The 12,520-nt window shown below is 32.4% G+C and overlaps 1 protein-coding gene across 1 annotated transcript; it reads right to left on the bottom strand.

The window, feature by feature from the left end:
• Positions 1-255: 255 nt before the first annotated feature.
• On the bottom strand, positions 256-8,533 carry LOC127718446 (uncharacterized). The gene is made up of 5 exons (XM_052224465.1): positions 8,463-8,533; positions 6,481-6,734; positions 5,241-5,458; positions 4,269-4,413; positions 256-3,189 (listed from the first exon to the last, which is right to left on the bottom strand). The coding sequence occupies exons 2-5, from the start codon at positions 6,728-6,730 to the stop codon at positions 365-367; spliced, it is 3,438 nt and encodes a 1,145-aa protein (XP_052080425.1). The 5' UTR covers positions 6,731-6,734; positions 8,463-8,533; the 3' UTR covers positions 256-364.
• Between the last annotated feature and the right edge of the window lie 3,987 nt (positions 8,534-12,520).

The raw sequence follows: 12,520 nt of genomic DNA, 5'->3' as shown, positions 1-12,520 counted from the left end.
TCATAAAAAGAATGCAAAATATTTCTTACATAAATTAGCTGTAAAACAAGGTTAAATCCACCATTTTCTACATAAGGAAATGCCTGTACCAAGTCAGGAATATGACAGTTGTTTTCCATTCGTTAGATGCGTTTGGGCTTTTGATTTTGCCATTTGATAAGGGACTTTCCAATTTGAATTTTGTTTGGAGATCAGTATTTTTTAAATTTTACTTTTATATGTCTGTCAACCTCTAAAACATTATTCACGAACAAACAAGGACCTCGACTGTATAATTCAAATTGACAAACGTAAAACATATCACATACACTTTTGTACATATATGAAAAAATAATAAAAGAAATATTTACAATTATTTCCAATATTAAATTTCGTAAAAAATTTTATTTATATTGAGTTTTTCGGACAACATCTCAGCAATTTCAATGTGACCATAACTCTTTGCTTTTACTAGAGGAGATTCGTTGTTCTTATTACTGATCAATGGGTCGCAATTGTGATCCAATAATAATTTTGCAATTGCAATGTCTCCTCTACAAGATGCTATATAAAGTGGGGTTTCATTTTCATTGTTGCATATATTTACATCACAATTATATTCTAATAATAAACTTGCAATTTCAACGCGACTGATTGTTGACGCAATGATAAGAGGTGTTTGGTGTTCGTTGTTATACACATTAGGATCTCCTTTGTGAATTAACAATAATTTCGCAATCTCCGTATGTCCCAAACGTGTCGCTATATGGAGAGGTGATTCATTGTCAATATTGCAAATATTAGGATTACAGTCGTGTTCTAACAATTGTTTTACAATATCAGTATGACCCCTACTTACGGTTACATAAAGAACGGATTCATTTTCCTTATTAGCAATATTAGTATCAATGTTCTTGGCCAATAATAACCTAACAATATCCGCATGACCTTCATAGGAAGCGATATACAAGGACGATACATTATATTCATTTCCAGGTTCAACGTTTTGGTTCAAAAGTTCTTGAACTGTGCTTAAGTCGCCGCTTTTAGATGCTAAATATAGACGTATTGTGTTGAATTTATCTCGAATATGAACATCTGAACTTAAATTTAACATCAAATCTATGATTTCCTTATAATTGTTTTCTACAGCGACAAATAGAGGTATTTTTGTGTCCCTGTTTGATATAGTACAATCAACCTTATACTTTAAAAGTTCTTCAACTACACCTATATGATTATTGCACACTGCCCTATCCATGGCAGTGTCTTCTTTCCAAGTACATCTCATATCGTGATCAGCATTGTGGTTTAATAGTAATTTTACTATGTCAGTATGACCCTTCGATGAAGCTTCATACAATGCAGTAGTTTTAGACGCATCACAGGAAGTTCTATTAGGATCACCTCTGTGCAATAAAAGCCATTTTACTATACTTGTATAACCTTTCCGACATGCAACAATCAATGGACTGACCTTGTCAGAATCACAAATGACATTAGGGTCAGCTTTATACTCTAGCAATAACCCTACGATATCGGAGTAGCCCTCCTTTGAAGCTATATAAAGTGATGTCATTTGGTATCTTCTGATGACATGATGAGGTATTTGATTCACACTTCCATCAAACAGTCCGTCTAAAGAACACTTTCTTTTGCGTACAGTTGCCCAATTAGGACTTTCAACTTCATCTCGTTCGGAATGGTGTCGTTTACTGTTATTATCAAAGTTATGCTGATATTTCAGTTTAACGTTGTTTTGCGGCTTTTCACATATCCAAGTTGAGATATTTGGATTGGCATTATTTTCTAAAAGTAATTTTACAATGTTGGTAAATCCTCTATATGAGGCTGTATACAGGGGTGTATCACCATTCCAGTTAGTAAGATTGTAATTGATGTCTTTTGCGAGCAACATGGGAACCAATTCACTATAACCTTGGTGTAGCATTGATAACAACAGTGAATATAGTTTTTCTTGTGGCAAATGAATTAAAACTTTATTAACGTCTATTTTCCCTTTTATGTATTCTACAAACTGTTTACGAACTAAGCTGTTATTAAAGTTTCGATTTGAAAAGACCTTTTCGATAAAACCATTTTCGATATCTTTCAACAATCGGTGAAAATATTTTCTTTCATCCTTTTCATCGACATGAATGGCATCTTGTAATGATGCATTTTCAGTGGTTTTTGTCATAATTCTTAACAAAAAACGATCACGAATGATATCTGCATCAGCAATGTCAAGAATCAGGTCAAATAATTTTTCACCACAAAAAGCAACTAATATATCAAATACTTTTTCATTGCCAATACTGTATGTCTCTCCATGTTTCTGAACATATGTCTTTTTAAGATTGTGTATCTCGGACTTGAGAACTTGAATTGAAAACGAAGATTGCAAATGTAGATAATCAGAAATGTCCTCCAAAAATACCTTTATTCCTGAGGATTTAGTTAATACTGTTTTATGTACACGATTGTTATATACAATGAATAATATTAATGTTGCAATTGTTTTCTGATCTTGGGCATTAAATAACCTATTGAACTCAGTTCTTATTACTTCATCCGGGTTTGAAAAAAACTGTACAATATCTAATGATTTTTGTTTTTGATATAGATTACAAAGAAGCGGGAAGAAAAAGTACTTTGTAATTAAATTTTCGTTTGATGTTTTAAGCACTTGCATATCATTTTGAGAGAGAAATATATTTCCAATCAACATTCTCTCCTTTTCTGTTAAACATAGTTTCACTGATAACATGTCGCATGTCACTTCTGATAGGATATCAATCCCTTTGAATAACCGATCTTGACTAATGTGAGTACGACAAGATGCTACAATTTTTATGTCACTACTTAAAATCATCGATAAAATATCATTTGAGATATCAATCCATCGATTTACCTTATAAATATCGATGCTATATGTTCCACATGCATCATCAATAACAAACACCTGTTTACAGTCCGGATTAAAATATTGTTTGATTTCTTCAGGATTACTCACTGGAATTATATCATATTCTTTGTCATGATGGAATTGTAAAGCGATATAATGAAGAGCAGAAGATTTCCCACAGCCAAATGTACCGGTTACCAAGACGATATTGTTGTGTGTCATCAAATGAATCAGTTCTTTTATAGCTCTTGTTTCCACTATCTTTTCGCTTTCCCATTCTTGTATTTGCATCTCATGAAGTTCTGTTGGTTAAAAAGTGTGTGATTATTCCAATAGTTTTTTAAACAAGTATGCATACTTTCTAAAAATAAATATAAAATTTTTTGAGCTTTCTTTGTTTCTATAATCAAAATTATAATTCTTGTTGGTGGTCTAAATAGTTTATCACATTTATCACCAGTCTGTCAGCACTGTTGTTGGGAGTTCTTAACCCATTCGTGGCATAGTTTCTTCGGCTCCGATCTTACTTGACTAGAATTGCAAGTCGCCCTGATAATTCAAAGGTTCCTTAAAGTGCTGTTGACCACCAACAATCCACCATTCAATAATGATATATATTTTCATTTGCCCTGATGACAGTTTTAATAGACATTAGTGAATGTTATTTGTTATTGAGTGATTAGAAAGGATCTAAATGAATACAAATGTATTCTTTTTTAAAACTCTTTTGATTGTAATTTGAGTCAGATAAGAGCCAATAATAATTTACCGATTATCAAAATCTTAAATGATTTCTTATATAAGCATAGTGGTGAATAGTTGTCTCAATGGCAATCATACCACATCTTTTTATTTCTTTATAGATAAAAGTGCTTCGGATACGAAATATACACACGGAGTAGACAGGGTGCATCAACAGAGTGAGCATCTCCTGCAAGGCATTCATTATCCACCATGCATGCGAATCATGGCTCAGACAAATCATTCACATAAGGCGATTTGACATAATCGGTAAATTCAAAGATGAGACTATTTTTACGTGTTTAAGATCAAAGAGATGCCACTTGTTAGTTGAGTCATATTTGTGAAGTTCACCTGTCAAAATTCTGAATTTAAATCCATTTGACAAATTCCGAATGAAAGTCGGCGAGAAAATGTCTGCGATACAGTTTAGTTACATAATGTATACCTTATATAAGCTGATATTCTTTACATAAAAAACCGAAGGCCGGGGTTCTGGGCAAAACATTTTTACTCTTTTAACCTCGCGAAAATGAGTGATAATACAAGTATGACATCAAAATATAAAATCTGAGAAATAAACATATTTAGTTACGTTTTGTTCCGGTTGTACTGAAAAACGAAAAAAATCCATGCTTACTTCGTACACCTTTTGTGATAGAGTCGTTAGACTTTGCAATGTTCCTCATCTCAATTAGTATTTCTTTATCATTCTGATCCAGTTTGGCGTATTTTAGGTCAGTGCAAGTCTGTTTAAACCGATCTCTACTTAGTCTGTGAATTGCCTATAAAAATCATACAATAAATTAAAACATAACATTGATACATTTTTTTTAAGTTGACTATTGCAGTAAATGTTGTTTACATTAACTTGAGTACCCCTAAGGTATTATAAGCCCAGTAGTCAGAGATTCAATACTAACATGAGTAAAAATATTTTTCTAAAATGACCCGTTGATAAATTATGAAATATATGGGAAATAAGGTTTCAACTCCCTCGGGCAAAGTTAATCTCAGATGGATTTGGCTATTCTTGTTACGTCTGTTCTGATCATAAAGCTCCTATCGTTTTAGACAGGAATGTTAACGAGCACTCGAGTATCGGTCGGTAGTACCGAATATTGAATATAGTTTTCAATCCTTACAATGTTTCTGTTATTGGGTTTGTCTTCTCGTCGTTTTTTTAACTGTGGCCCTGGTACTTTCTGTTTTATTGAGGCCCTTGTAGTTTTCAGCTTTTTGTGGTCCAGGTGTTGTTTTTTTATTTTATTTTATTTAATTTTCGAATACCCCCTTCGTATCTGCTCTCTCTTTTCATAACAATTCTGACATATATCCGGATATCATGCATGACAAATTTTATTACGGGATAATATACAAGCTGTCTGGTAAACAAGCTTCCACGCAGGTACTCGCTTTTTCATAAAGTTTGATTGTCAGCGTTGTAGTATGCTGTAAACATGACTTGAAATCAAATGTTTCCTACTATATTTGTCTTTCTGGGGGAGTCTCAAATTGTATCGACGTATTAATTTCCACCATTGTATTAATTCATGAAACAGGGTTCATTTTAGTGATCTTTCAGTCTTTCAGTCCTCATTACATAACATACCTCCGAAATATCTGTCCACCATTGAAGGAAATCTATTTCTGATAAGGTACCAGTGTCGCTGTGCGAAATCTTGTTCCTATAATATTTTAATCTTGAGAGATCTGCACCTTCACTTGTGTCTGTCGTGAAAGGTAGAATATCCCCTACTGGTATAGATGTCAGATGTCTAATCAGACTTATCATTAACGTTAGGTCAAAGTTCGAAGATGATGTTGTTCCTTAAAAATTAAAAACAAATTAAAACAATGATCCTTTCTGTGTGTTCGATGATCCCTGGGGAATCTTTCTCATAGAAAACAAACAGGATTTAAAAATAAGCTATCCAATGTACTAGAATAATACTAGCATCTCCTTGTATTAAATTCAGCGTCTTTAACCATTTCGATCGCAGTCAAAAGTTTAGCACAACATAGCAGCTGCAAAACATCGTCAATAAACTGAACAGATGTTCATTGACCGCAAGACAAATATGCAATCAATGCAGAATTTACCGCAGTAATAATGTTTGTTTCGTTCTAAGCCTGTGATCGAGATGACGTAACTGATGTCTACTCCTCTACACCAATAAAAAAATGTTAAACCAAAGAATTGAAAACAAGCACAAATTTGGATTACACACGGTAATAAGAACAAGAGTAAAGCTTGTTTTCTGTGCAAAATCACTTTTACAACTAGGACGATATATTCAAAGTCAGCATATCAGCCTTGTTTAGATACAATGATATATTTGTTAAGAGTAAATTTTTCTATTAATTTTCTGGATACTTTAAGTACAAATTATATATTTCATTTTTATTTTTATCATGTAAACTTGAACTCTTATCTGCACTTTACGATGCTAATTAAGGTTTTCGACTTTATACTCACCTGTATTTGTTGTTGAATGACAAAGAAGATAACACTTTTGGAATATATCAACTTTTCTGACCGTCAATTACTTTTGCAGATATTTTATTGGTTTACTGTGGCAGTTAAGTTTATAGTATTGTTATGATTATTTTTACTTTAGTCTAGGGTTCATGTTTGGAGAAGAAGCATTAACCTCGTTTAAAACTATGTATTTGATTATTGTTCACTATCTATATCTACAATACAGTTTTAGATGATAAACTATGTACAAACATTTTAGTGATATTTTGACTTGTAAAAATATTAATATAACATTAACACAATAGCGTTCTGCATATCCTTGTAATACGTGTAATGTTACAGAAACCAAACATATCTTATTCATACATACCTATTTTAGGAAACATCAAGTCCCATTGTGTTTGGGTTAAGATGTTTCGCTTTTTTAATGACTCCAACATCTTAAATTTTTCCTGATTTAGTGATTTTTGAAGTACGTCTGGATGAAATTCTTTGTCAAATTTAACTCTGACCGCAGATGGGGCAATCCTGATAAGCAAGTTTGCTATTCGTAGGAAATATGTTTCTTCAGATGAAATTGTTTTATTAGTTTCTTGTGACTGATATGTCGATTCTGCCATTATTCTGGAAAATAAATAACGTTTTCCTCAGAAATTATTTTACTTTTATACTGTATAAAATATTAAATGGGATGACACCTGCATACGTATATGAGTTAGTCAAGCCATATTATCCCAGACATGAGAAATGAAAATAATACTTTTGAACTTGCTATAACTAGCTCTTCTTTTAGGAGTTTCTTCCCTTCAACTGTAAGGCTTTGGAATAATCTTCCTCTAAGTATGAAAGAATCACCTAGTTTATGCATATGCTAAAGTAGGCTAGACAAATTTTACAGGACGGATGAAATATTTAAACCCTTCAATTATCGGATAAGGAAATACATCACGAGACATTGTCACCTTATAAATAATGCTATTTAACTAAAATCTGATTTGTTCAACATATTTTTGTCAAATGATACTATTTGATCAAACTGTGATCACTCTTTTGAATCTAAGATAACCAGCATTTCCTTTTCTATTTGTTCTTATGATAATTCTTGTATAGCTTATTTTGTATGATATGAACAATGCTAGTTTTAAATATGTTCAGAAGTATAGCGATGACACTCATCGTTGTGTTTGAATTTTTTAATTTGCACTTTTTTTCTTTTTGCCTTGTATAAATACAATGATATATTTTTTAAGAGTAAATTTTTCTATTAATTTTGTGGATACTTTAAGTACAAATTATATATTTCATTTTTATGTTTATAATGTAAACTTGAACTCTAATCTGCATTTTACGATGCTAATTAAGGTTTTCGACTTTATACTCACCTGTATTTGTTGTTGAATGACACTTTTTTCTTTTTTACTAACATTATTTCATTTAATATGTACTTTACAATGTTAACACGTACTTGTGTGTGTGTGTGCTAATAAGTAGCGTGCATTACTCCACTGTAGTTTTACAATTTTAGATACTGTTGTTTATATATTTATACCTCGCATATGTAATAACATTACAGTAATGTGGAGAGAGCTTTTATATGCTTTGTCTGTTGCTCAATTCTTTTCATATCCTAATAATAACATATCTAAAAAAAAGGTAAAATAAGAAAGGGCTGGTATCCACCAAAACTCAAATGATATATAGGTGAACAACTACAGGATACCTAACACTCACTGGTGCGGCGGGCGGCATTCATTAAAGAGAAAAAACGATACCGTTTGGTAGCCTAAAAAAGCCCTCAGGATGACAAAATGTCAAAAAGGAAAACTATTAACAGCCTGCATGATTTTATTGAATATTAACTTTAAAAGAAACAATTATGAAAGACAGAAACCGGCAACATCCAACGGACTCCAAGCTACTTGGCGGGACAGGCACATAAAAAATTGAGTACAAGCTACTTGTGACGGGATATATATTACATGTTTTTGAGTGCTCAACCATCATCTGAAGTGGTGCAGCTGTGTAGCACCAAAACATAAGAACAAAATTACAGTAGATATCATGATTACCTTGAGTACATAACAAACAAAAATGAAACATTCTGTGTAAAATTTGTGTTTAACATAAGCATGATTAGGGTCTGGATTTACAGAATAGAGAATTATGACGAAAAAAGTACGAAAACAAAGGATAAAAAAAAATTGATCATACTGAGCAATTAAAATTAAGAAAATAGACATACATGGCCTATATTTAAACAATTTAAGAATACAGTTCTAAATGAATACCACCCCTCCGTCATGTTGAGCATCGTTTTAGTTATATTTACTGTAATATGTTATGATCACTCACCTGTTATACTGGTGTATGTAATTTATGTCGCTTCTCGATGGATATATGGCACACAATTGTTTTTTTTTGAAATATCCAACTCCTCTTACTCAAAAGTACCACAGTACACCCAAAACGGACCAAAAATACATTACTTCCTGTTTCTTCCACGTGCCATTAGTATTGATAGCAAACACGCTATGAAAATGTTGAAAGTTGTCAACAAAATAAGTATTCTCTAGTATTGTAAGTAACAAGTACTTCATATGTCCACCAATTCAACTTTTTCATCTTTACCAAGTGATTATCAATAAAGTATTAACAGCACCATCTAGCGTAGTTTTAGGATCGGCATCTATTTTTATCTCGGGTTTATTTTTTAAATTATGTGAAAGTGGTGTCTATTTTTAGTCACAACATACCTTCTATGGCTGTGTTTTATGATAGGAGTGTCTGACGGAAATAATTTGAGAAGACTGAAATTATGTATTTTACATTTTTAAATGTTTATAACATTTAAAATGTTCTGATGTAGATAAAATTAAGGTAAGTAAAATATTGGATCCAATCTTCGATGGGAATTTCATATAACGGTCTTTTAAATTATATTGTTTTATTGTCACTCAGAGTATTGTCATATGAAAAATGTATAAAATAAATGAGTTAAAGTAACTTAACAACGGATTTTATCGAAACGTGCTGTCAAATTGACACAGATCTTATTGTACTAGCTGTTGTTTTCTGGAACATTGTTGAACTCGTGTGACGAAATGTCATGGATTTGAAGTATTGCGTTTAATATGTTTGACGGAAAGGAATGGATGTTATGTATCAAGTAATGACACGAATTTTCAACACGCACACTGAATAGATAAACTGTCTGAAAACAAAGAAACAGCGCTTTTATTTTCGTTTAACGGACAAGCGTAAGATCTGTCAATGCATACATGTCGGTGATCGAGTCACTACACAAAAAAAAAAGTATTTCGGAATTATTGGTTTTCAGTTTTTTATTTGACGTTTGAAATTTTTATTCGAACGTCCCTACTGAGCCGTTTCTAGACGAAAGCGCGTTATGCGTACCTAATGATAAGCCTGGTATATTTTATGAGTTTTCTTATATCGTGTATAAATAAAAAAAATAATGATCTAAATGATGATGTTCAAATGAAATGTATGCTCTGTCCATCAACACCAAAACAGGTAGAAAGCAAAGGTTCCTTTATGAAACAGTCATTAGTACTAATAGTGGGGACTCATAATTGAATAATAAACTATTATACTAAGTAATATGTAGTATTATACACCTATTGACTGGGTATGAGGGTAATAGCAAGTTTGTTGTCCCTGAGATACCAACTATTGCTCGAGGCGAAGCCGAGGGCAATAGTTAGTTTCAAAGGGACAACAAACTTGCTATTACCCTCATAACCAGTCATTAAGTGTTTTATTATACCGAACAAAACAACTTTCTAAAAGACTACATACACCACTTGAAAAAAAAATGATCACATAGACATGTACAAGATGATCTATCAGGTTTTTTTTCCCTGTGTGGTATTTGTCAATAATCTATTTACTGTAATTAAGACCAGGAATCCTTGTGTAAAAATTCCCGTGCATATGATAAACATTAGCTAAAATATTTTACCGTACACCAAAGCAATCCCAGATTATGAAGACGACGACAGACCAATACCATACATTACATGTTTTAGTTCTTAAAATATGTCGCGTAGATTTTCTTTTTCAATTGCGTCTGGTAAGTAATATATTAATTTGAAATTACGACAGATACATACAGATTTAAACGTTTACGATATTTCCGAGTGCACAAATCCAAGCATAATAGTCGATGACGTCATTGTTGTCCAATGAAAAATTAGTATGAAAAGTACGGGAAATATGTTAATAAAACTATTGACCGGGGTAATAGTCTTTGAAACTATTGACTGGCAAATAGTCTGTGGAATGAAATAGCACAAATATTTCATTCTTTTTTATATAGAAAAAACATACTGAGGTATAATAAAATTAGTTTGTCTATTATTATTATACATGCTTTCTTCTTGTCATTTGATTTATACTATGTTTTGTTTGTGTTAGTAACAAATCACATATTAAGTTCATTTATATGACAATAAAGTTTGAGTACATATAATATAAATTGCCGCAGGAAGTTGGAACCTTAGTTTCTTAATAATTATTAATGGAAATTTAAAAACTGACTACCGGGTTAATGATACCCTCAACCAACAGTGAAAAGAACCACTACAGGAAAGGTGATATAATGATATAAAATGTAACTCTGTCATCGTGAAGTTCACAAATATAATATTGATTGTATTGTCCTTCTAGCAATCGATCGGGCAAACTTAACTATAAAATTGTCCATTTTACACATTCTATCATATACTAAAAGGACCACTTCATACAAATGTTTATTCTATTCCCCTAAGTCACTCCGGATTTGGTAAACAAGATGGAAACATTTTCTACTGAAACAATTTATAGGCTTACTCAAACGCTATTAAAAATCTCAAAATTCCATTGTTCTAAAAATCTTTAAAAAAGTAATTTCAGCAAATGCTGAGTTGGAACATTTCTTTCACTAAACAATTGAATATGTACCTATCCCACAAAACTTTGAACTTAATTTGCTTATTTGCTTGGTGAACAATAAATGTCACAAAACAATTGTAAATGTAGAAACATACTAATAAAACTGGATCCTCTGTCTTCCTTTTAATTAAAACCAGACTTTTCATTTTATTGAATTAATAGGATGAAACAAAGGTTATATTGATTGCTTGACCCACATGAAAACAGCAACAACTGTTATCCAACCTTATGCAAATAGATGTACTGTCTGTAAGGCTTCTGCCATTTGATTTTAAGGGGACCAGAATAATTTTGGTAATATTGTTCACTTTGTTCAGGAGAGGAGAAACATACCAAAGGGGCATTCCAAACCGTAAGTCGACAATAAACTGACGCCATGGTTAAAACACACCGGAAAAAGACAAAAAGACAAACAATAGTATACAAAACACAACATATTTGCTAGAGGTATAGGAGGAGGGTTGAGATCTCATTAATCATGTTTAACCCCGCCGCATTTTTGCGCCTGTCCCAAGTCAGGAGCTTCTGGTCTTTGTTAGTCTTATATGTTTTTTTGATTTTAGCTCATTTATATGTTTTGGAGTTTAGTGTGACGTCCATTATCACTGAACTAGTTTAGGGGCCAGCTGTAGCACGCCTCCGGGTGCGGGATTTTCTCGCTGTGTTGAAGACCCATTGGTGGCCTTCGGCTGTTTTCTGGTCTTTGGTCGGGTTGTTGTCTGTTTGACACATTCCCCATTTACATTCTCAATTTTATAGACAAGAGTGCACACGCTGAAATGTCTCGATTGTTTTACTTATCATTGAATTAATGTTGAAAGTCTGTAATATGAAGTTTTTACTTCAAGTATCACATATACTTAACACTATTAATGTTCTATGAAAATGAGGTCAAGTTCAGATGAACCATGCCAGACAGACATATTCACCTTACAATCGTTCCTTACACTAGAAATAGTGGTCCTATTGCTAATAGTACATGAGAAACAGATTAAACCACAAAATCTTAACATTGACGAAAGAACCATGAAAATGAGTTCAATGTCACATGAACCCTACCAGACAGACATGTACACCTCACAATTGTTCCATATACTAAAAATAATTGGCCTATTGCTTATAATCTGAGAAATAGACCAATTCACAAAAACTAAAAATTGTCCAATTAACCATGAAAATGAGGTCAAGGTCAGATGAACATGTTCACCTGCAAATCATTCCATACACCAAATATAGTGAAAGTATTTGAGAAATAGACCAATACACAAAAACTTAACATTGTCCAACGAAACATTAAATTGAGGTCAAGATCAGATGAAACCTGTCAGTCGGACATGTACAGCTTACATGCATTCCATACACCATATATAGTTAATCAATTGCTTATAGTATCTGAGATATGGACTTGATCACTGATCCATGGAATACGGTCAAGGTGAACCCTACCTGACAGACAT

The sequence above is a fragment of the Mytilus californianus genome, unplaced genomic scaffold, assembly GCF_021869535.1.
Source record: "Mytilus californianus isolate M0D057914Y unplaced genomic scaffold, xbMytCali1.0.p SCAF_10, whole genome shotgun sequence".
NCBI classification, from domain to species: Eukaryota; Metazoa; Mollusca; class Bivalvia; order Mytilida; family Mytilidae; genus Mytilus; species Mytilus californianus.
The sequence above is the reverse complement of the archived record's forward strand: the minus strand, read 5'-3'. Positions and strand labels throughout refer to the sequence as shown.